General features: G+C 39.3%; 1 protein-coding gene across 1 annotated transcript in view; it reads right to left on the bottom strand.

Annotated features, from left to right (window-relative positions):
- Positions 1–26628, bottom strand: part of CTNND2 (catenin delta 2) — a 1077052-nt gene that overhangs the window by 651675 nt on the left and 398749 nt on the right. Inside the window, exon 3 of the mRNA XM_065905365.1 lies at positions 16681–16793. Within this exon, the coding sequence (XP_065761437.1) occupies positions 16681–16793 (113 nt within the window). The remainder of the gene's footprint in view (positions 1–16680; positions 16794–26628) is intronic.

The following is a 26628-nucleotide window of genomic DNA, read 5'->3' on the forward strand; positions in this document are numbered from 1 at the left end:
GGTTCAAGCTTAAAATACATCTCTGTATCTGTACCCCCAAAAGGCAGTTTAAATAGAGTCGAGCTAATTTAATTCTCTCTTGACTTTCATTCTTGCTTTGCTGTATTATCTCCATATTAAGTGGTTGATCACACATATGAAGTATAGCTTGATAGACATTTTGTTACACTAAGGAAAACAAGCTCTTGCTATTATCCTTACTAAGTAAAGTAACATCCTTAAAGAAGCATGAAGACTAGGTTACTTGAGGGCAGGTTACGGGCTTTTCTCATCTAGAGCTATACTCCAAGTGTCTGTTACACTGTGATGTGTAGTAGAGCCATGACTTACATGTACTGAACAAAGGAATGAAAGAATGAATGGATGGATGAGATCTTGGACTCCTTCCTGTCATAACAGAGGACTTCACAAACCCATGGTCTTATAGACTTGCCCTTGCTTTTTTGACCCTAGCAACCCACTCACATGCTTCTGGGCAATGCTCCTCTGATTTGGCAAGATTGGCAGACTTCAGCTTTTAGACACAAGTCCCAGAGGAAGGTTACTGTTCTCACAATCCCCCCAAAACCCAAAAAGGCTTTAAAACAATGCTAACTATTTAAAAAATAGAGTTGAAAAGCTGGCTTAAAACTCAAATAACTAAGATCATGGCATCTAGTTCCATCACTTTATGGCAAAGGGATAGGGAAAAAATGGAAATAGTGACAGACTTTATTTTCTTGGGCTTCAAAATCACTCTGGATGGTGACTGCAGCCATGAAATTAAAAGACCCTTGCTTCTTGGAAGGAAAGCTATGACAAACCTAGACAGTATATAAAAAGCAGAGGCATCACTTTGCTGACAAACGTCCATATAGCCAAAGCTATGGTTTTTCCAGTAGTCATCTACAGGTGTGAGAGTTGGACCATAAAGATGGGTGAACCCCAAAGAATTGATGCTTTTGAACTCTGGTGCTGTAGAAGACTCTTGAGAGTCCCTTGTAGAGCAAGGAGATCAAACCTAAAGGAAATCAACCCTGAATATTCATTGGAAGTACTGACACGGAAGTTCAAGCTCCAAACCTCTGGCCACCTGATGCGAAGAGCTGACTAATTGGAAAAGACCCTGATGTTGGGAAAGATCAAGAACCGGAGGAGAAGGAGGCGACAGAGGATGAGATGGTTGGATAGCATCACTGACTCAAAGGACATGAGTTTGAGCAAGCTCCAGGAGATAGTGAAGGACAGGAAAGCCTGGTGTGCTGCAGTCCATGGGGTTGCAAAGAGTCAGACATGACTTAGAGGCTGAACAACAATAAAATGAAGATGAAGGCATTTCCTGTCTATTGTGCATATGACAAGTGAGTCATAATTATAATGTACCTAAAAACAAGTCAACTCAATAAGAAGAGGACCAACTCACAAATATTGAGTATTTTCTCAGTGACAAACACCATGCTATTTGTTGTAAATGCTTTTTCAATTTGATCCTTATAAATACAACGGAGAAGGCAATGGCAACCCACTCCAGTACTCTTGCCTGGAAAATCCCGCGGATGGAGGAGCCTGGTAGGCTGCAGTCCATGTGGTCGCTAAGAGTCAGACACGACTGAGCAACTTCACTTTCACTTTTCACTTTCATGTATTGCAGAAGGGAATGGCAACCCACTCCAGTGTTCTTGCCTGGAGAATCCCAGGGACGGCGGAGCCTGGTGGGCTGCCGTCTATGCGGTCGCACAGAGTCGGACACGACTGAAGTGAGTTAGCAGCAGCAGCCGCCTTATAACAAACACCTCAGATAAGTATTATTCTCCCCAATTTACAGACAGATATCAGATAAGAGGAATTTCTAAAGGACCAGGATATTTCTCAAGGTCACACACTTCGCAACAGGCAGAGCTGAGATTCACATCCAAAACCAACCAGTTCCAAACTCCATTGTCTTAAACATTACCTGGAGTGAGTGAAAGTCGCTCAATCATGTCCGACCCTTTGTGACCCCAAGGACTGTACTCCATGGAATTCTCCAGGCCAGAATACTGGAGTGGGTAGCCTTTCCCTTCTCCAGGGGATCTTCCCAATCCAGGGATCCAACCCAGGTCTTCTGCATTGCAGGCGGATTCTTTACCAGTTGAGCCATCAGGGAAGCCCAAACATTACCTGGACCACCTCCTAAAAATTAAAGGGGGTAAAGAATCCGCCTGCCAACGCAGGGGCCATGGGTTCAATCCCTGGTCGGGGAAGATCCCACATACTGTGGAGCAACTAAGCCCATGTACCACAACTATTGAGCCTGTGCTCTGGAGCCCAGGAGCTGCAACTATTGAGGCCACATGCAGCAACTACTGAAGCCCTCGAACCCATGCGCTGCAACAAGAAAAGCCACTGCAATGAGAAGCCTGCCCACCACAACAAAACAGCACACCACAACTAGAGAGCAGCCCCTGCTCTCCACAAGTACAGAAAAGCCTATGCGGGAATGAAGACTTAGCAGAGCCAAACGGAAATAAAATTATTGAAAAAAATTAGAGCTTCAGTATTTGGGAGCATGTACCTCATGCAAACAGCTGACTCATTGGAAAAGACCCTGAAGCTGGGAGGGATTGGGGGCAGGAGGAGAAGGGGATGACAGAGGATGAGATGGCTGGATGGCATCACTGACTCATGGACATGAGTTTGAGTAGACTCCGGGAGTTGGTGATGCACAGGGAAGCCTGGCGTGCTGCGATTCATGGAGTCACAAAGAGTCAGACATGACTGAGCGACTGAACTGACCTGACTGACGATATGACAGGCAATTCAAAAGAATCCTAAAAACAGAATGAAACAGTTTTTTTTTTTTTAACATTTATTTATTTATTTTTAATTTGGCCCTCATTTGTGGCATGCAAGATCTTTAGTTACAGCAAGTGGAATCTTCACTTCAGCATGCGGAATCTACTTCCCAGACCAGGGGTTGAACCCAGGCTCCCTGCATCGGGAGCATGGAGTCTTAGCAATTGGACCATCAGGGAAGCATCAGATTGACACTTTTTTCTTTAAATGTGGAATGTCAAAATGACAGCACGTTTCAACAGGTGGAGACCATCATCTCCACATCAGAGAGAGAAGGTTAATTGCTAAATTTGGAGTAAAGCTGGTAGTCAATTCCTTGGGCAGATCTTTTCAATAAAATCTTGCTGAGAGCTACATTCTCAAATCAGTGCACAAGACGAAGCAACAATGTGTGACAAGTTTTCAACTTCCTCAGCTCTTGAGGTACTAAACAAACAGATGTTTCTGAAGACTGGGGCTTATGAAAACCACTTTACTGTCAACAAATTAGGCAACATCTTTGCTGCCTGCTGCTAACGCAGCAATCTCTTAAATTTAAAATTCTATGATAGTTTCTCCTGGATAAAGGGGAATTAGCATATATTCACATACCATGAAACAAACAATAACAACAAAAAAATCAAAGGTTCCTTGTTGAAGATAGGCAACATTCCTGGTAGAGTTGAGCTGCAGTGTTGGCTTAACCCAAGGAATGTTTTCAGTTTTTTTTTTTTTTAATAAACAGTAGTTTTGCAATCCTGCTCTGTTTCTTTCGACCCAAGTGAGTCCCCAGACCCTACCAGCTACATTACTCTGAAACTGCTCTAAGTGCTCAGGATCTTGGTTTAAGTTTTATGACCCACTTCTTGGACAGAGGCTACCATCTCTAACTTGGGCAGCTGTTACCAGCTTCCACCGGTTTCAATCCATTCTCCATGCAGTTGGCAGAATCATGCTTCCTTCCAGATCATCACTTCCTTGGGGAAAACCATCTTCCATGTCTATTGCCCACTCAACAAAACCCAAAATCTCTACCCTGGCTGCTCACGGAATGGTCACGTCTGTCTGCACTTTTAACCAAGTGGGTCAAATGCTCTTTCTTTTTTGTCAGTTAAAATATCACTGGCTTCCAATCCTTTGACATGAGCATAAACAGACAAGTATAAATTTAAGTAACTTGGTAAAAGCTTCTGGATATCCAGCACCTGAGCAAAGATAAAATGGGCTTGAAGGATACACAAATGTCTTCATCAACAGTCCCTTCTACATCTTAACACAATTACACAATTATACAACCAGGAGACTAATGGCTATGCATCTTTTGGGCAATGTATTCATCTCCTGCTGTTCCCTGTTCAAAAAAAACATCTATTCAAATAGTCACTGGTTTCTATATCATCTATACACAGTAAAAATTTACTGAGCATTTCCTGTCATACATATGCTATCCTTACATCACTGCTCTTCTTTTGACAACTACACAATATCAAAAGTCCCATCTCCAGCCCCAGCAGTGGGTCCAGAGACACATTAAGTTTCCCCCTGTGAGAGGCAAATTGATTTGCGCTTTCTTCCGTTTCATTGTGTCAATTTCCATGTGGTTCTCTAACCCATATTAGGAAAGAGACAAATGTGATGCTATGCTGATACACTGTTTTAGCCCCTAGTGAGAGGAGCCATTTTATAACCCTTTGTAGAAAAATTAAGAAGGAGACTTCAATGAAAAAGTCATCTGTATCAGGAGCAAAAAATACATAAGATTCACCAGTAACAGCTTGCAAGATGCTCTGTAAGATGCTTTACTTACATTTCTCATTTAATCTTTATAAAATCACAGAAGAGCATTATCACCATTTGCGCAGATGAGAAAAATAAAATTCAGAGAAATTAGGAAAAGCAGGCAATACAAAAAACAGAATGACAAAATTTAGCTTCAACTTATGGAACAACAAAGTTCACCCTCAAATGTACACATTTAAGAAAAAGGCTATAAAGATAAAAGAAAACATAAAGAATCTTCTATACTTATTATACTTACAAAGATTTTCAGTTTTTTACCAATTAGAATATTAAGTTTCAAAATATATAGTTAGTTATCCTTAAAAATCTGTTTTACAATGCAAAACTTTTAAATAAAATTTTGTATATTAATTATTTTTAGATGTAAAACTAATAACTAGTATTTTTGATATATTAATTTAGAAAGAACACAGGCTTTGAGTTTGATGCAAAAGCATTAAGAAGCAGGAGTTGATTTATGTCATTGAGTGTGTTCTGCCTATGTTTTCCTCTAAGAGTTTTACAGTTTCTGGTTTTACATTTAGGTCTTTAAGCCATTTTGAGTTTATCTTGTGTATGCTGTTAGGAAGTGTTCTAATTTTATTCTTTTACATGTAGCTGTCCAGTTTTCCCAGCACCATTTACTGAAGAGACTGTCTGTGTTCCATTGTATATTCCTGCCTCCTCTGTCAAGTCAAAACAAGATCCTCTATGACCCACCTCCTAGATCAATGGAAATAAAAACAAAAGTAAACAAATGGGACCTTATCAAACTTAAAAGCTTTTGCACAACAAAGGAAACAATAAGCAAGGTGAAAAGACAACCCTCAGAATGGGAGAAAATAATAGCAAATGAAACAACTGACAAAGGATGAATTTCCAAAATATACAAGCAGCTCATACAACTCAGTGCCAGAAAAAAAAAAACAACCCAATCAAAAAGTGGAAAAAAGACCTAAACAGACATTTCTCCAAAGAAGATATACAGATGGCTAACACATGAAAAAATGCTCAACATCACTCATTATTAGAGAAATGCAAATCAAAACTACAACGAGATATTACCTCACACCAGTCAGCATGGCCATCATCAAAAAGTCTATAAATGACAAATGCTGGAGAGGGTGTGGAGAAAAGGAAACAGTCTTGCACTGTTGGTGGGAATGTAAATTGATACAGCCACTAAGGAAGACAGTATGGAGATTCCTTAAAAAACTAGGAATAAAGCCACCATATGACCCAGCAATCCCACTCCTAGGCATATACCCCGAGGAAACCAAAATTGAAAAAGATACATATGTCCCATTGTTCATTGCAGCACTATTTACAATAGCTAGAACATGGAAGCAACCTAGACGGCCATTGACAGATGAGTGGAAAAAGAAGTTATGGTATATATACACAATGGAATATTACTCAGTCATAAAAAGGAACACATTAGAGTCAGTTCTAATGAGATGAAAGAACCTAGAGCCTATTATATGGGTGAAGTAAGTCAGAAAGAGAAAAATAAATATCATATACTAATGCATATATATGGAATACAGAAAAATGATACTGAAGAATTTATCTGCAGGGCAGCAATGGAGAAACAGACATAGAAGATAGACTTATGGACATGGGGAGAGGTGAGGAGAGGGTGAGATGTGTGGAGAGAGTAACATGGAAACTTACATTTCCATATGTAAAATAGACAGCCAATGAGAATGTGCTCTATGTCTCAGGAAACTCAAACAGGGGCTCGGTACCAACCTAGAGGGTGGGATGGGGAGGGAGACGGGAGGGAGGTTCAGGAGGGAGGGGACATATGTATACCCATGGCCGATTCATGTTGAGGTTTGACAAAAAACAACAGAATTCTATAAAGCAATTACCCTTCCATTAAAAAAATAAAGGAGTTGCCCTAAGACATACATCAAATATTGATAACTATTAAATAATTTTAGTATCTACACAGAATTCTGAAGAAAGCTGGCTATTGCTTATTTCACAGAGATCTAGAATAATGTTTAATTGTGCTATGCAGTGAATGTTTGTGTTCACCCAAAAGCCATGTTATATGATGAAATCGAATCCCTAATATGATGGTATTAGGAGGTGAGATCATGAGGATGGAGCCTGAATGAAAGGAATTAGTGCCCTTACGAAGAAGACCCCGGAGAGTTCTCTTGTCCCTTTCATTATGTGATGACAAAGCATGAAGACTATGGCCCAGGAAGCAGATTCTTGCCAAATAATGTATTTGCCTGTGCTTTGGTTTTGTGCTTCTCAGTCTCCAGATATGTGAGAAATAAATTTATGTTATTTATAAGCCACTCATGTATGGAATTTACTTACAGTAGCCTGAACAAATTAACACAATGTGATAACTAGTATTTTATAGACTTTGTATAATTTGTCCATTGGCAATTGGCAAGAGAATACTGAAGAGTTATTTTAGATGCGTTTAAAGGCAAAGATAATGATATATTATTGACTCCCATGTGTCTCAGCAGTAAGGAATCCATTTGCAATGCAGGAGATGCAGGAGACTCGAGTTTGATTCCTGGGTCGGGAAAATCCCCAAGAGAAGGAAATGGCAACCCACTCCAGTAAGCTTTCTGGGAAAATCCCATGGATGCAGGGACTTGGTGGGCTACAATCCATAGTGTCACAAAAAGCTGGACACAACTGAGCTACTGAGCACACAATATACTATTATGTAAGAATAAAATCAGAAGCACATTCGGATGAAGAACTTCACAACTGCTACAATCATTGGGAGGGGACGTGGGAAGAAGCAGAAAATCAGTCCAAAGATGCTTTATCTCTAGGGCGAAAATGGACTGGTGACATTTAGAAGGCTTTGTTACAGAATAATTCAAGATACCATTTAAGACACAATAACAGAGTTGCAGTGAGGCAGTTTAAATGTGTACTTGGAGGAGTGAAGATACTTGGGTTCAGACTTCCTTGGTGGTACAGTGAAATAAGAACCCATCTAGCAATTCAGGGGACATGGATTCCACCCCCTGGTCCAGGAAGACTCCACATGCCGCAAGACAACTAAACCCATGGGCTACAACCACTGAGCCAGCACTCTAGGGCCCACGCTCTGCAACAAGAGAAGCCTCCACAGTGAGAAGCCTGCACACTGCAGTGAAGAGTAGCCCCTACTCTCTGCAACTGGAGAAAACCTGAGTGCAACAAGGAAGATCCAGCTCAACCGAAAATGAATAAAAAATAATAAAAAGATACCTGGCTTCAAAATTAATATCTGGTGACGACCTGTTGGAGCTGAGAAAGCGCATTTCTCACTCTGAATCTCAGTGCTGTCATCTACAAAATGAGATATTAATGAGACTTATTAACTCATAGGATTAACTAGGAGTACATGGCATGACCCATATAAACCACTTAATATTGGATCTGGCCTGCAGAAATTATTCCACAAATACTACATAATTATTGTTGAAATTATCACCATTATCATCATCTTCAGAAGACAGTGAAAATACGAGAATAAATAAGATCAACCACAGTTCCATAGCACAGAGGACATCAAACCAACAGACCTTGGATACCAGGGCACAATTTTAATGTGAAAACTAACAAACATGCTTTTGATGCTTTCAAACTGTGGTGCTCGAGAAGACTCTTGAGAGTCCCTTGGACTGCAAGGAGATCATACTAGTCAATCCTAAACAGAATCAACCCTGAATATTCATTGGAAGGACTGCTTCTAAAGCTGAAGCTCCAGTATTCTGGCCACCTGGTGGGAAGAGCAACTCACTGGAAAAGACCCTGATGCTGGGGAAGATTGCACGCAGGAGGAGAAGGGGGCAACAAAGGATGAGATGGTTGGATGGCCTCACTGACTCAATGGACACTGAGTTTGAGCAAACTCTAGGAGAGAGTGAAAGAGAGGGAAGTCTGGCATGCTGCAGTCCATGGAGTCACAGAGAGTTGGACATGACTGAGCTACTGAACAGCAAGAAAACTGGAATGAATTTTAAAATGTAATATCCTGATCTGGCAAGCTCAGCATTATATATAATATTTGATGTGTACAGTATAGAGTTGAAAATGTGTATAGATTAGTAAGACTGGTAGTGTGCCAAAAACACAGGAATGAGAATACCAGTAATGGAAGTACTGTGTACTCATTCACTTTTTATTCATTTAGCATTGACTGAACTGTCATCACGTGCTGGCCACTGCTTTGCCATACACTCAGAGGCTTTGCCCTTGGGGAATTACTTAGAGCACCCACTTCTAGTAGGCTGAGGGGGCTCACAAAGTCTCAGTGCAGTGGGGGAAGAGGCAGCAGCTTTTGTCTAGACTTTTAATATAAAACTGCATTTAACTTAAAAAATTAAATTCTTAAAAATGAAGAGTTGTTCAAAAGCTACTTTTTTAATTGAATGGCAAAAGTATTCATGGGTGGTAAGAATCTAGAGTCATGAATTTGAGTTATTTTTACTATTGGCTACGTAACTGTTGAGGAATGTGTGTATGCATATATGCATGATAAGTTGCTTCAGTTGTGTCCAACTCTGAAACACTATGGACTGTAGCCCGTCAGGCTCCTCTGTCCATGGGATTCTCCAGGCAAGAGGAGTGAAGTGGGTTGCCAAGCTCTCCTCCAGGGGATCTTCCCAACCCAAGTGTCAAACCCTCATCTCTCTGTCTCCCACATTGGCAGGCGGGTTCTTTACCACTAGCACCACATGGGAAGTCCCATGTGTTTGTACAGAAATATCTAAAAGGGCTTTCCATGTGGCACGGTAGTCAAGAATCCGCCTACCAATGCAGGAGACGTGGGTTTGATCCCTGGAAGATCCCCTGAAGAAGGAAATGGAAACCCACTCCAGTATTCTTGCTTGGAAAATCCCATGGACAGGGGAGCCTGGCAGGCTACAGTCCATGGGGTCACAAAGAGTCAGACACAACTGAGTGACTGAGCATGCACATATGTACACACACATCTGCATAATTTGAGAAAAAAAACTTTATTTGAAAAACATTAAGTACTTATTTAGTTATTTAATATGTCTGGTCTTGAAAATGAAATATTTTGGCATACTTCTTACTTCTTCAAAAATGGCACTATTTGTTTCAATATCATATCCTACACGATACTAAGAAAATGCACAATATGTCTTACTTTGGGAAACAATTATGTTCATATATGATTTCTTTATTAAAAAACCTCAGTGAATGTTTTTAAATACATACACTTCATTCTGACAGAAAGTATGTGACTACTTGACTTAAATTTCCTCAATGTTAACTAATTTAACCAGATCAGCATTTTCTCTAAAATAAGGTTTCTCCAAAATAAGACTTCTTTGTAGGTCTGGAAAAGACTTTTAGACTCTGTTTATAGAACTGCTGACATATTGGCTCACAGAAGTTAGCTAATGAAGAGAATGACCTTTGAAAACATTTATAACATTAATTCTTTTTGTTTCCCAATCTGCAAAACGCATCTGACTTTTGAAGAAATTTGTTTGCAAGAAACTCAATAGTTATCTGCTGGAAAGAAAGAGCATCTTCTTATGTGGAACCAGCATTCTTCACATATATATATTACATTTTGTCTTTTTAAATATATAATTACTCCACTCAGAGTCTTTGCTATCTATATTATAAAAATAACAAGGCTAAAGATGATTGGTTTACAGGTTGTCCTTATTCTACAGTGAAAAATGACATCACTCCACATTCAGATCTACTTAGAGTCAAAGCCACATATTATTTTAATATGTGAATCCAAGTGCAAGCATGTATGTATGAAAAATAAAGCTAGCTACAGAATGAAACTTTTGAATGGAATACAGATGATTACAAAATAAAACTTATTTTCTCTAAAATTTTTCATAATTTAGCTTCTTCTAATATGTTTAAAATCATCAATTGAAAAGCATTTTATTTATTTTCTATTACTGCATAGAAAACTACCACAAACTGAGTAGCTTAGAACAACACACTTTTTTTTTTTAAGTTAACAGCTTTGTCAGTTTTGTGAAGTTTAGGCACGGCATGGTTGGATCCTCTGTTCAAGTTCTCACAAGGTCGTCATCAGAATTTCTGCTGGCCTACTTTCCTTTCTGGAGGTTTTGGGCAATAATGTGCTTCCATGTTCATTCCGGCAATGAGCTGAATTCAATTCCCTTTGGTTCTAAGACTGAGGTCCCCTTCTCCTCACTGACTGTCAGTTGGGGATGGCTCTCAGTATCTAGAAGCCCCATGAGTTGCTATCAAAATCTTTAGGTCCATCTTTAAATCCAGCAAAGGAGACGCTATCATGTGTCAAATCTCTCCAGCTTTGAAATTTGACTTCCTTTGTCTCTGACCCAGATCATTGTCATAAATCATCATCATCATGTCTTCTAAGGGTCAAGTCTCCTTTAGAAAGAGTTCATAAGAGTTCATAAGATAGAAAGGGCAGAGGAAACAGAGATCAAATTGCCAATATCCGCTGGATCATTGAAAAGGCAAGAGTTCCAGAAAAACATCTATTTCTGCTTTATTGACTATGCCAAAGCCTTTGACTGTGTGGATGACAATAAACTGTGGAAAATTCTTCAAGAGATGGGAATACCAGGCCACTTGACCTGCCTCTTGAGAAACCTGTATGCAGGTCAGGAAGTAACAGTTAGAACTGGACATGGAACAACAGACTGGTTCCAAATAGGAAAAGGAGTACATCAAGGCTGTATATTGTCACCCTGCTTATTTAACTTCTATGCAGAGTACATCATGAGAAACGCTGGGCTGGAGGAAGCACAAGCTGGAATAAAGATTGCCAGGAGAAATATCAATAACCTTAGGTATGCAGATGACACCACCCTTATTGCAGAAAGTGATGAAAGTGAAAGAGGAGAGTGAACAACTTGGCTTAAAGTCCAACATTCAGAAAACTAATATCATGGCATCTGGTCCCATCACTTCATAGCAAATAGATGGGGAAACAGTGGAAACAGTGGCTGACTTTATTTTTCTGGGCTCCAAAATCACTGCAGATAGTGATTGCAGCCATGAAATTAAAAGATGCTTACTCCTTGGAAGGAAAGTTATGACCAACCTAGACAGCATATTAAAAAGCAGAGACATTACTTTGTCAACAAAGGTCTGTTTAGTCAAGGCTATGGTTTTTCCAATGGTCATGTATGGATGTGAGAGTTGGACTGTGAAGAAATCTGAGGGCTGAAGAATTGATGCTTTTGAACTGTGGTGTTGGAGAATACTCTTGAGAGCCCCTTGGACTGCAAGGAGATCCAACCAGTCCATCCTAAAGGAAATCAGTCCTGGGTGTTCATTGGAAGGACTGATGCTGAAGCTGAAACTCCAATACTTTGGCCACCTGATGGGATGAACTGACTCATTTGAAAAGACCCTGATGCTGGGAAAGATTGAAGGTGGGAGGAGAAGGGGATGACAGAGGATGAGATGGTTGGATGGCATCACCGACTCAATGGACATGGGTTTGGGTAAACTCCGGGAGTTGGTGATAGACAGGGTTGGCCTGGCGTGCTGTGGTCTGTGGGGTCACAAAGAGTCAGACATGACTGAGTGACTGAACTGAACTGAACTGAACATAAGATTGACCCAACTGTTATTTGAGTTTGATTTCTCTCCCATTATGTTCTGGCTGCCCATGAGAATCAAGGGATATGAGTAGACATCTGTTTTAAATTTAAGCAGACATCTGTCAAATTCCTCAGTAGCACTTGAGAAAATCCCCCATGTTCTCTGACTGAAAGCTAAAACATTCTGAGGCAAGGAATTTCTAGGAGGGTTAATAGAGTCCCATCTCCAAAACTTTGTCAATGATTCCAATGATTTCCAAAGGAAGGGACACCTGGTCCAATCTGAATTGATCAAGAAGACATTCAAAAGAATGTGAGCCCTGTGCTGGGTAACTAGATCCATAGGAGCAGGTGACCAGCTAAAAGAGGTCGGTTTTTCTAGATGGAAGGGATACATACCTATGGCCATGTAAGATGGGAAAGTGGTGTATTTATGAAATGGCAGAAGTGAGGATGGGTCCTTCATGGACATAGTTCTAATCTATGTGTTATGCAGTTCAGCCTCATACTACATGGAGGATGGATCTGGGCAAGATGCAGGCAAAGAGATGAGTTAAAATGCTGCTCCAGGGGTCTATGAGTAATACAACAAGGGCGTGGGCATTGCAGGGCCCCATTCTGGCAGGGGACCAGGTGGCTCCTAGGGCAGCCAAACTAAGACCAACTCGACAGGTCTCAGCCTGAGGAGTGGGTGAGAAGCAAGTATCTGTGACTGGCCAGAGGGCAGAAGGGGGTTATTAGCCAGAAGGATTTGGTCATGACCCTAAATGAAGGCCCGCCTCTATATAAATCAGATTCCTGACTCAGAACTGCATGGTTCTGGGGAACTAGGGAGAAGGTATGGAAACTTTCAAGTGGTAGGAGAGAGAAGGATCCAACAGTCTGGAAAGGTTTGGACTGAAACTAGTGAGGAAAGCTGAGAGAAGAAGGTGATAAGGTACATAGAAAAGTCTATGAAGAGTTTCAGACATCACAATGTTTCTATTTGCAGCTATTTATACCCTAAATTCAAGGATGCAGAAGTTGCTTTGCTACAATAGTTATCTCCAGATTTTCCAAATTCTGAGCACTCTCATTCATGATTTATAATTTGATCGACTATTATAAAGTTGGCTGTTAGGGGATTCCAACATGGCTCAGGGGTAAAGAATCCACCTACCAAGGGGACATGTGGGTTCAGTCCCTGGGATGGGAAGATCTCCCAGAGAAGGAATTCGCAACACCCCAGTATTCTTGCCTGGGAAATCCCTTGGACAGAGGAGTCTGGGAGGCTACAGCCCATGGGATCACAAAGAGTTGGATGCTGCTTAGTGAGTAAACAACAACAACACAAGCGACTTAGCTGTTGTTAAAAGCATACTAACAACATCTTTTCATTAAGTTTAAACTGCCAATGTACCTATCAGGAAAGAGGTCTTAGGAATAAGATGGAGCAATTTCCTAACACCAATCAAGACAGAGGAGAACCAAACTATACATATGTCACTTTTACCATTTATGTAAAAAGTAAAATCTGAAAACAATTTTGATTTTGTTTCATTTCCTCTAAGAAACTCTCTTACCTCTCCCTAGTATCCCCAAGAAGTAGGAAACAACATCACAGATTTCTTTGCCTGTTCCCCTCTTTCAAAAACTGTTTACATTCTATTTCATTTATTTTTAAACATTCCCTTTGATGTGCTAACTAGGTTAGTCTATCACCCTTAATAAAGACTTGAATTGTTAAAGGTGCATCTCTGAAGCTGAGCAAACAACTAGGTTATGACAAAAAAAAGAACAGTGGAAGTATTGGATTGTCTGCAGTGAAATATCAGTAAATCGCTTATATTATTCAAATGCTGATTCATACATTAGACATTTTCAAAATATAAAATAATCAAGCTTGAAGAAGACTTATCACTATATATAGCTATAAAACAAGGAGAAATAATTAGATGTCATCTGCACTAAGCACTATTATTTCATATATATTTAATAAAGAATTATTGACTATGTATCACAGGCTGAGATAGGAATACAAGATATAGTATAAACAATCACAAGTTGTCATGGGGTAATTTTTCTGTCTACTTTGGTAGTTCACTGATATATTCTATTCATGAAATATTAGACCTCAGAAAAATTATCAACTCAATCAAATCAAATGAAGGAGGCGAAAAGATTTTAAGAATTTAAAGGGTAATCTCATGGATGCAACATCTAAATGCAGCCAGCCCCTAGTGGGAACTAACCTGGTCTCTGACTACAGGAACCACAGTCTCTCTCTGTTGGACCACAGATTCCTCCACCAGCACGCAATCCACATGGCAACCATCTCCTAGCACAATCCATTAGGTATCAGAGATTTGGGGTCACCTAGTTCACATTCTCAAGAGTGCAAGACTGACTTCTTGCAGGCCGCTTACTGGATGAGTCACCCTTGGGTCAGATACCCATTTCTGATCCAATCAGAAGTTGGAAATCAAGACACAGGACACAGCGTGGTCCCCCAGACCTGCTGCTACCAAGGGCTAGTGGTGGGTGAAACAAAATACAAGATGGAGAGTACGCAAAAGTATCACACGGAAATATCAGGAATATGAATGGAAATTGAATTGTGGTGTTGGAGAAGACTCTTGAGAGTCCCTTGGACTGCAAGGTGATCCAAATAGTCAGTCCTAAAGGAAAGGAGTCTTGAATATTCATTGGAAGCAGTGATGCTGAAGCTGAAACTCCAATACTTTGGCCACCTGAGGTGAAGAACTGACTCACTGGAAAAGACTCTGATGCTGGGAAAGATTGAAGGTGGGAGGAGAAGGGGACAACAGAGGATGAGATGGTTGGGTGGCATCACTGACTTGATGGACATGAGTTTGAGTAAATTCTGGGAGTTGGTGATGGACAGAGAGGCCTGGCGTGCTGCAGTCCATGGGGTTGCAAAGAGTTGGACACGACTGAGCAACTGAACTGAACTGAACTGAATGGAAAAGGTGATCTGAACAATAGTGAAACGATGGGTTTCAAAACAAATGAAGATGCAGATGTCAATTTGACAGTGTTTATGGACCTAAAAATCCTGACAGACTTAGCTTCTCAGGTGATGTTCACCATTGAAGAAAGCTCCTCTGATATGTACAACCGCCTGTATTAAATCAAATACACACTTACAAATATTATTTTTCTCCACATTTTAACCTCAACATCTTCAACAGAAGGTCAACCTTCTGAAAATAATTTCAAGTGGACACAAATTACTTCTCCTTTTTCTTGTCTATCCTGCTTTAGCTAATTTGGATGTTCAGACAAGTCTGTGATGAGTTGAAGAGATCACAATGGATCTATATCTGCAGCTCCACATAGCTTAGGCACTCAGATGCCAAAGCAGATATGCTTTCACACACCCCAAATATGATTGAAAAGGATATTTCAGAGTAATTTAGTCTAACCACAAATGGTGCAATGATTTCCTTTGAAAAGTAATCATTGTTGAACAAAGAAAAGAACAATGTTAAAAGACTAATGGCAGGTGGCTCTAGCAAGATAAATTCCAACTACAAATTAACCTTACAGTGACAGAATATTTTAGAGCAGTGGATTCAAGGATGTTTTCATTCCTTATGGCCATAGTTGGTTAAGACTCTTAAATTCATGTTTCTGCTTCCTGGGCAGAGTGGCCAAAGACCCCAAGACCAGGAATCCCTGCCCATTTCCATCTATGAAGGGACCATGTGACTAGTTCTCAACAATGGACTGTGGATGCAGTTCTGTAACCAACAATGCAGTTGAACAGGAGGCCAATGAGTATGGCAGGATTCTCAAGAGAGAAGATACCTCCCTGAAAATGTAGCATGTCAAAACCACAATATAGCACAAAATGACAAGAAAGTATAATGCATTTTTAGAAATAAAATTAATCTTATAGAGCTTTATTTATGTTTCTTTCACACACACACTCACACACAGTTCTATTTTTAAATATGGAAACATGGTCCTTAGGCAGATAATTTATTTTGTGGTCAAGTGACTAAGTTTTGTTTTTAAATATTTCATAATCTCATACCAACCTGTAATCAAATAATCATTCTATCTACGAAATGTTTTCACACACAGAAATTGCATGTGCAGTTGATGTTTGAGAAGTAATTTTATAATGTAGCATTGTATATTAGCAAACAATGCAAGTTAGATCAAAATGTTCTCTCTTTCATTTCCAGAACCTGCGACTCTTGATCATTTAGAAAAAAAGAACCAAACTGAGAGACTGTGACATAGCATCTCCTCATTTCCAGCAAACTCACTAAATGCAAAGCGTCCTTTTTGTATAAAACGACACACAATTTGCATTCAGAGCAAGTGCTCATTTTGTGAAAAGAGATTCAAGCACAAATCACCTCGGACACCTTTTGAACATCTTAAATCAGGTCGGTCACGATTCCCTTCCAACACCTGACTGAGCGTTCTAATGCCACCGCCACGTTTATAAGGAGAAGATAAACACCAGTGCCCTTCCCCTGGCAGCGCAGAGCCCAGCCCCGAGGAGCAGAGAGCCCAGTACCTGACGCTGCTCATGCTGCCAGTCTCCGATCCAAGCTTGCATCGCTCCAGTTGGCTGGCGACGATCTGGCGTTCTGCCTCCAGTTCTCGGGTCAGCCTTTCAAACTGTAATTCCTGAAAGAAAACCACCAAAAAGATAAATTCTATCAGCTATACAGAAAGTGGAAATCAGACCAAAAAGACAGGACGGTCAAGGGGAAAACTAGGATTTTTTTCAAGACGTCCAATTTGAGAAGCAGAGGTCGCTGATGTGGCCTTGAAGAAAGGATGAGAATTTTAGACAGACCTGAGTTCATATCACAGTCCTGGAACCTGTCAGTCTCAGGGCCTTGAATGGGCTGTTCAGTTTTTCTAAGGATTACTTTTATTCCCTGTAAAATGGGTTTACAATACTTATTAGGTTGAGGTGAAGATTAAATGAGACACTGACCATGAAGAATAAGCCTATGGTATGTCTGCCAACTGTCCAGGACCCAACAGATATCGATACTCCTGTCACAGAAAGTGAAGCACATAATAAAGAAATTATTTTTACGTGATTTGGAGCATTGTGTTCAGTCCCTACTGGCCATCTAGTTGTCTCAATATACTAATTTCATCTTCATATTACTTACATATTGCAGATGAAGGGAAATAATGCTTTTAAAGCTTCATGTTTCATTCTTTACATTTCAGTAGAACAACAAGGACAATGAGTCTAATTACAAACGTCTAATTACATGGTGAATTGTGAAGTGAATAACCTTTGCAGTACTTGATACATCACCTTATAAAACAGCGGATGGAATCAAGGAAGAATGTTTCTATAAAGCTACTTAAAATCCACTGTGTAAAGATTACTTTTAATGAAAAATGTGTGTCAGTATGTCAAGGATTTTGACTGTTTCAACTACTGGACTCTTATACCATATTTTAATCTTTATGTTTTATTTTTCCATATACTTCAGTTTTTTAATAAACATAATTATAGCAAGTTATATATTTTATCTAAAAAAATTCAGAAAAGGTTTTCACAATATCAAAATTTACCTCTTTTAAAAAACAAATTATTTGCACATTTGTGTTTTGGGGAATGGGAGAACTTCTAAGAATGCTGAAAAATACTGAAAAAGAGGGTGGGGGTCAATTTGGGAGAACAAAACTCCCAACATTACAGGGATTTGTCTTCCCAGAAAAGATGAGTTCATTTTATTTGCTACCATGGGATGCTCTAGAGTGAAATTTTTGAAAAGTAGGACCTGTCTGTCCTCTAAATATATTAAAAATACCCTTGTTCTCTTCCACAAGAACAGATTTTTTTTGTTTGTTTTGTCTTCATTTTATTTGTTTTTACTTTGGTTATGCAATGGCAATGGTTTCTTTAATTTTTTTAGTACTTTACACTTCTCAAAAGTTTCACACATAATTTCACATAATCCCATTCTTAAATCCCCTTCCTGCATAGTGGGGGCTTCCCAGGTAGCTCAATGGTAAAGAATTCACTTGCAATGCAGGAGATGTGGGTTCAGTCCCTTGGTATGGAAGATCCCCTGGAGAAGGAAATGGCAAACCACTCTAGTATTCTTGCCTGGAAAATCCCATTGTTCAAGGATCTTGGTGGGCTATAGTCCATGGGGTCACAAAAGAGTCAGACAAGACTTAGGGACTAAACAACTCCTATGGTGACCCTCCCCCTCTCCTTTTCCCCACAGTTACCAAATATTTGCAAATATTTTCTGCCATTTTGAGAGTTGATTTTGTTTTGTTCATGACTTATTTTGCTGTGCAAAAGCTTTTAAATTAAATTAGTTCTCATTTATTATTGTTTTTTTTACTCTAGGAGGTGGATTAAAAATGAGCTTGCTGTGATTTATACCAAAGAATATTCTGTGTTTCTCTTTAAGAGTTTTAATAATATCCTATTTGTTTTTTAATGTTTTTTAGTCCATTTTGAGTTTATTTTGGTGTATGGTGTTAGGGAGTGTTCTAATTTCATTCTTTTACATGTAGCTGTCCAGTTTTTCCAGCATCACTTACTGAAGAGACTTTCTTTACTTCATTGTATATCCCTCCCTCCCTTGTCATAGACTAGGTGGTCATAAGTGTGTGGGTTTATCTCTGGGCTTTCTATCCTATGTCACTCATCTATATTTCTTCTTGTTGTGCCAGTGCCGTACTGTCTTGATTATCATAGCTTTGTAGTATAGTCTGAAATCAGGACATCTGATTCCTCCAGTTCCTTTCATTTTTCTTTGTCAAGACTGCTTTGTCTATTCACTGTCTTCTGTGTTTCCATACAAATGTTACAATATTTTTGTCCTAATTGAATGAAAAATGTCATTGGTAATTTGACAGATATTGCATAGAATCAGTAGATTGCTTTGGGTAGGACAGTCATTTTTACAATATTGACTCTTCTGATCCAAAAACAGGGTGTATCACCATCACACATACAGGGTGTATGTGTCATTTTTTATTTCTTTCATTGGCATCTTATAGTTTTCTAACTACATGTCTTTTGCCTCCTTCAGTAGGTTTTTTTTTTTTTTTTTAATGTTTCCTAGATACTTTAATAAAACTTTGCATTTTGAAATTACTAGATGCAACCTGGGAGGCAACATACAGATTCCATGAGCCCTCCACCCAGCCTGCCTACACACTTGCAGCAGAAACAGAGGAGACACTGAGATTTAAGTTACCCCTAAACATACAAAATGCAGGTACAAACCACTAGGTTCTTTAAGGGCTCATTCCAATGCATGACGCTGAGTGACCTTTGCTGACTCAGAAACAGAGCTGCTCACCCTTTTTTTGCAGGGCCCTGGTTGAAACAATTCCAAACAACTGAAGGGTGCACAGGTCGCAGGGGGCTGTGAGCAACCTCGTGAGCTGCGGGGACGCAGGGCTGCCGTGGGTCCTGGCCCTGCAGAGGCGCTGGTGCTGGCGGGAAGCAGACGACTTCAGTAGGTTTATTCTGAGATATTTTATTCTTTTCATTGTGATGGTAAATGGAATTGTTCCCTTAATTTCTGTTTCTTATCTCTTTGGTGGTGGATAGAAATGCAAGACATTTCTTTGCATTAATTTTGTATTCTGCAACTTTACCAAATTCATTGATGAGCTCTAGTAGTTTACTGGTAGCATCTTCAGGATTTTCTATGTATAATATGATGTCATCTGTAAACAGTGACAGCTTTACTTCTTTCCAATTTGAACTCCTTTCAGTTCTTTTTGTTCTCTGATTGCCATTTCTAGGATTTCCAAGAGTATAATGAATTATGGTGTTAAGAGTGGACATCCTTGTAATCTTAGAGGAAATGCTTTCAATTTTTCACCATTGAGAATGATGTTTGCAGTGTATCTATCATGTACGGCCTTTATTATGTTGCAATAGGTACCCACTCTGTGCCCACTTTCTGGAGAGTTTTATAAAAAATGGGTCTTGAATTTTGATAAAAGCTTTTTCTGCATCTATTGAGAGGATACTATGATTTTTATTAATCAGTTTATTAATACGGTTTATCACACTGACTGATTTGCATATATCAAAGAATCCTTGCATCCCTGGGATAAATCCCATTGGATCATGATGTATGATCCTTTTAATGTGTTGTTGGATTCTGTTTGCTAATATTTTGTTGAGGAATTTTTTGCCTATGTTCATCAGTGATAACGGCCTATAATTTTCTTTTTGCTATATCTTTGTCAGGTTTTGGTATCAGAGTAATTCTGGACTCACAGAATGAGTTTGGAAGTGTTCCTTCCTCTGTGAATTTTAGAAAGAATTTGAGAAGATACGTGTTAGTGCCTCTAAATTTTTAACAGAATTTGCCTGTGATGCCATCTGATCTTGGACTTTGTTGAAAGGTCTTTAATCACAGTTTCATTACTTATGATTGGTTGGTTCACATTTTTATTTCTCACTGGTTCAGTCTTGGACAGTTGTACTTTTCTAAGAATATGTCCATTTCTTCCAGGTTGTCCATTTTATTGGCATGCAGTTGCTTGTAGTATGAGCCTCTTATTTCTGGGGTGTCAGTTGTGACTTCTCTGTCATTTATAATTTTATTGTCTGAGTCCTCACTCTTGTTTTTCTTGATGAGTCTCTAATATGGCAAGACAATATGATTCAGGATTTATAAACCTTCTTGGGCTTCTCATAGAACAAACACTAATCCTGGGTGTGCTTGCTGCAGACTGTGGCCTCACCATGTACTTTCTTCACACCATTTTTATGGGAGGAGGGAATTAGGAGACTTTTTTTTTCCATGCAAACTGCCTTCCAAACATATAGTCACCATATCCAGTGCTCTTCATCTGTACAGATTTATTTCCATCTGGCATCATTTTTCATCTGTCAGAAATACTTCTTTTAATATTTCTTGTAATGTGGCTCCTTCAGTGATTAATTCTTTCTGATTTACAGCCTAATAAAGCTTTCATTTTGCCCTCATCTTTGAAAGACAGGTTTGTTCCACTGTCTTCTCTTGCACTTAGTGTTTCTAACAAAACAATCCAAAACTATGGTATTTCCTACCTTCATGTCTTTGAATATAGTGTGTCTTTTTTGTTCTGACTCAGTTTGAGATTTTTCTCTTTATCACCAATGTTGGATAACTCCTTATAATGTTCTTTGCAAGTAGCTTTCTTTGGGTTTCTTATACTTGGGGTTCATTTGGCTTCTTGGATCTGTGAATTTATAGTTTCTATCAAATATAGAAGTTTTTCAGCCATTAACTCTTCAAAAATTTTTTTTTCTTCCCCACTATGTGCTCTCCTTTGTTGACTAAAATTAAGTGTACATTAGGCCATTTGGAATTGTCCCACATTTATGGATTCCTTTTTCAGTTTTAAAAGGTTTTTTGTTTTTTTTTATCTTTGTGTTTCACATCGTTTGGTTCAATTGGTGTTTTAAAGTTAACTGATCCCTTCTTCTGTGATATCTAATCTACCATCAATCCCACAGAGTGCATTTTCAATCTTAGACACTAATGAATCAAAGACCTCTAGAACTTTAATTTGGGTCTTTCTTATATCTTCCACATCCCGACTTATGAACATATGGAATACACACATAAAAAATATTTTACTATCCTGATTTGCTAATTCTAGCATCTGTGTCAGTTTCAACTGATTGATTTTTCTCCTCAGCATGGGCCCCATTTTCACTTCTCTGCACATGTGATCTCTGATGGAACATAATACATTTTTAATTTTACCCTGTTGTGTTTTGGGCATCTTCATATTCCTGCAAATGCCTTAAGCTCTGTTCGGGGACACGGTGAAGCTACTTGGAACTAATTTGACACATCTGAGTCTGGTATTTAAGACTTGTTAAGGAAACAGAACATCATTTAGTCCAGAGTTAATTACTCTACCCTACCTAGGCAGACCTTCCTGTGTACTCAATGGTCTGTGAATTATGGGATTTCCCAGCTTGGCTGGAGGGTGTAAGCACGCATTTTTGGTCCCAGTGTGAGCAGCAGGTACTATTTCCTACCGTCCTTTCAGGCTAGCTCTTTCCCTGCTCTCGGGGGCTCCCCGCACGTACATGGGGTTCTCAGTTCTCTGCTGCATAGCTGAAGGGGGCCCTCGACAGATCTGAAGGATTTTCTTTCTGTGCAAGAATCACCTTTCTCCTATTTTCTCTGCAAATTCCAGCCAGCTTTACTCCCTTACTCAGGACCTTCTCCCCAGCTCAGGGAGACCTCAGGGCTCTGTCTGGGTCTCCCCTTCTCCACCGCTGCAGGCAACCTCTCTCAAGGCAGTAAGCTGGGGCAACTGTAAGGCTCACCACATTGGCTTTTGTCTCTTAAGAATCTTTTTTTTAGGTTTTTTTTTTTTTTTTTAACTGAAGTCCTAGGCGGCTCAGATGGTAAAGAATCCACCTGCAGTGCGGGAGACCAGCGTTTGATCCCTGGGTTGGGAAGATCCCCTGGAGGAGGGGATGGCAACTCAGTCGAGTATTCTTGTCTGGAGAATCCCGTGGACAGAGGAGCCTGGTGGGCTACACCCCATGGGGTCACAGAGAGTCAGACACGACTGAGCCGCTAAGCACACACACGTATTGTATGGACGGAAATAATACGTGCCGTGTGTTTGCCATTCTTGTATAAGTGATACAACTCAACTATTATATATTATGAGGAGGCCATGGCAACCCACTCCAGTATTCTCACCTAGAGAATCCCCATGGACGGAGGATCCTGGTGGGCTACAGTCCATGGGATTGCGAAGAGTCAGACACGGCTGAGCAACTAAGCACATAATTAATTTACAATATTGTGTCAGGTTCAGGTTCTCAGCTAAATGATTCAGCTATATATATATATATATATATATATATATATATATATATAAAACTGAATATATATACATGCATATATATATATACACACACAAATACAATCCATGTACATAATGCACATATATCTTCCTGACCCAGGAATTGAATCCTTGTCTCTTGTGTCTCTTGCATTGGTAGGATGATTCTTAGTCACTGCACCAGTGCCACCTGGGAAGCCTTATACATAATCTATATATATAACGTGCACACACACACACACACATATAGGTTTTTGTAACATACACACAATGCATTTTTGAGAAATAAAAGTTGTCTTATAGAGTTTTGCTTCTTTCACACATACGCTCACACATTCATAACCATACACACTATAATATATAAAATAGTTAACCAGCAAGGACCTGCTGCACAGGCCACTATATTCAATATTTTGTAATGATGTACAAGGGAAAATAATCTGAAAAAGAATATACATATATACCTACTATACTTCAATAATTTTTTAAAAAGAATCAGTGTCCTTTATTGCCTAAATTTCAGTGTTTTGAAAACTGGTTTTCCTAATTTTTTTGTATATATATATTTTTTGTTGTTGTTGTCTTAGGTGGGAAGGTATTTCTAGGCAGTTATTTTCTTAGCTGAAATGTTTTTAAGAATTAACTATTATTCCATCATGGATGATTTGTAAATGTTTTTTTCCTACTGTATTTAAAAATTCATATTACACGTATTACTAAACAGCTAAATAGTTAAGTTTTTACCCATTTTCTTAAATATTGCTCACTACTACATTATTAAAAATAGAGCTAATTTTGGGTTATTTGTTCCTTTTGACTGAATGACTTTTTAATTGAAATGGCATTTTCTTATTTAGGAAATTGAATTAATTCATTGCCTTTTAAAAAATGTCCCTTCCATAAATGTTTATTTTGTCATTGCATATGTGAAACAAGGAATTAAGTGAATTTTTCTTCTGTGTTTTTCTATGGAATACATACTATATGTTAAGGTTTTCAAGGAAGAAGGAGGCTTCTCTTCTGCATCTAAAATTCTATATCTTATTATTAAAATGAGATAAAAATAATAATAAAATTGGAGGAAAAATATTTATTGAGAACTTACTACTGATTGCATTACTAGTCAGCATATAAGGAGGAAACATCTCCTGCTGAGTTGCCATTGTATATCATATCTAGGACAGTCCTGGCACATCATAGGTTCTCAATAAATATTTGTTAAATAAATGTACTTGCACTGAGTAAGTGCTTTACATGTATTGCCTTGTATAGGGGGAAACGGAAAGTGAAAGTCAAGACTCTCTGCAACCCCATGGACCATACAGTCTATGGAATTCTAAATACTGGAGTAGGAAGCTATTCCCTTCTCCAGGGGATCTTCTCAACCCAGGGATGGAACCCAGGTTTCCCACATTGCAGGTGTATTCTTTACCAGCTGAGCCACCAGGAAAGACCAGGAATACTGGAGTGGGTAGCCTATCCCTTTTCCAGGGGATCTCCCCAACCCAGGAATGGAATCAGGGTCTCCTGCATTGCAGGTGGATTCTTTGCCAGCTGAGCCACCAGGGAAGCCCTTGTATAAATATGACAAAACTGCTCTTTCTTAGGTTCCGTTTTTCTTTCTTCCTTTACAAATACACTAAGGTCATTAAGATCAGAGGATCAGCCTTGTCTATGAAAGAAGTTCTTCTTTCAAAAGTAGGAAAGAGAATGAGATCAAAGATGATGTTTTAGGAGATCTGGATATAGAGAAGAGACAAGCTAAATGAAATAATTAATACTGAATGGTCTAAATATTCCCAGTACTGTCAATTATTTTGTTTCAGAGACCACAGCCATCCATTAATGTAGAGAAGACATATGATGTCACTATAAACTATGAGGTTCATTAACTTTCATATTTACTCATCATTTAAACAGTTTTCGTTTGTACAAACTCTAGAGATTGGGTTCTGAAGCCTTACTGCATTGTGACTTATTTTATAGTCAATTCTACTTTATCCCAACCCAAGCATCTAAGGAAGGGCTGTTTTTGCCACAGAACATGGCTGGGGATGGAAACTCTCAATGGAAACTGCACCTACTGTAGTTTTATGCTTTGACATGAAAACTGACCTTAGATTTGGTAACTAGAAGAGCTGCAGCCGAGGAGCTCTCAAACACGGAACACTCCTATGGTCTGTGGCACCTATAGTATCCTCCAGGGCATCATCACAGCCATGAAGGAGTTTCTATCCCAGTGGGAGGGGGATTCCACCTTGTGGCGTGGGTGGAAAGATAACCTTTCCCAGTTCTAACTCATTTTGATGTCTGGAGGGAGAACAAACTTCCCAGGACCGAATATTTCCTGGTATTAGATACGTTGAGATGAAAGAGCATTCAAGAGAGGGACATTGCTTACAAGGCCTGGTGGGTATCCTAATGGGAAAAATAAACACAGATATATTCAGTGAAATGTGTAATATTAATTGTAAGGAATATGTGAGATTAAGTTAATTCAGTGAGGGTGAGGCTGTAAAGAGATATGAAAAGAACGGTGAAGAAAGCTCTTTGAAGGTTATCTGGATTTGAAGGGTAGAGGAATAAGAGATACCAGCAAAAAGATACAAGAGTAATCATAAAGCAGAAGGCCAGTGAAATGGCCTTCTCCTGGGTAGTTTCAGGGGAGATGTGGTGATATAAATTGGGCTGTAAAAGATGATATACCAAAAACACAGGAGACAAAAGCAAAAATAGACAAGTAGGACTAAATCAAACGAAAGAGTTACTTTTCCTTTCAGCAGAGGAAATAGCCAAGAGAATGAAAAGGCAATCTACAGGATGGTAGAAAATATTTAAAGGGGTTAATTTCTAAAATAAGTAAGGAACTCATACAACTCAATAGTTAAAAAAGAAAAAGAAACCAGTTAGAAAATGGGTAAAGCACTTGAAAAGATATTTCTCCAAGGAAGACACACAAATGGCTAATAGGTATATTAAAAAAAGGCAATTCAACACCACTACTGTCAAGGAAATGCAAATACAAAACCACAGTATGATATTATCTAATAACTGCTGGGATGGTGAGTATTAAAGGGCAAAAGATACCAAGTACTAGCAAGGATGTAGAGAAACAGCATACTGTTGATGGAAATGTAAAATGGTATGGAGGTTCCTTAAAAAAACCAAAAACAGAACTACCATATGATCTGGCAATCCCACTCCTGGGTAAACATCCAAAAGAAGTGAAATTAGGATCTAAAGGAGATACCAGGACTCCCAAGTTCATTGCAGAATCAGTCACAGTAGCCAAGATAGGGAAGTAACTCTAATGTCCCAGAGACAAATGGATAAGGAAAATGTGGCATACACAGATAAGGCGACATTAGTTAGTTTGTTAGTTCGGTCGCTCAGTCATGTCTGACTCTTTGCGATCTCATGAATCGCAGCACGACAGGCCTCCCTGTCCATCACAAACTCCCGGAGTCTACCCAAACCCATGCCCATCGAGTCGGTGATGCCATCCATCTCATCATCTGTCGTCCCCTTCTTCTCCTGCCCCCAATCCCTCCCAGCATCAGGGTCTTTTCCAATGAGTCAACTCTTCACGTGAGGTGGCCAAAGGATTGGAGTTTCAGCTTCAACACCATTCCTTCCAATGAACACC

This window comes from Muntiacus reevesi, chromosome 14, assembly GCF_963930625.1.
Source record: "Muntiacus reevesi chromosome 14, mMunRee1.1, whole genome shotgun sequence".
Classification (NCBI taxonomy): domain Eukaryota; kingdom Metazoa; phylum Chordata; class Mammalia; order Artiodactyla; family Cervidae; genus Muntiacus; species Muntiacus reevesi.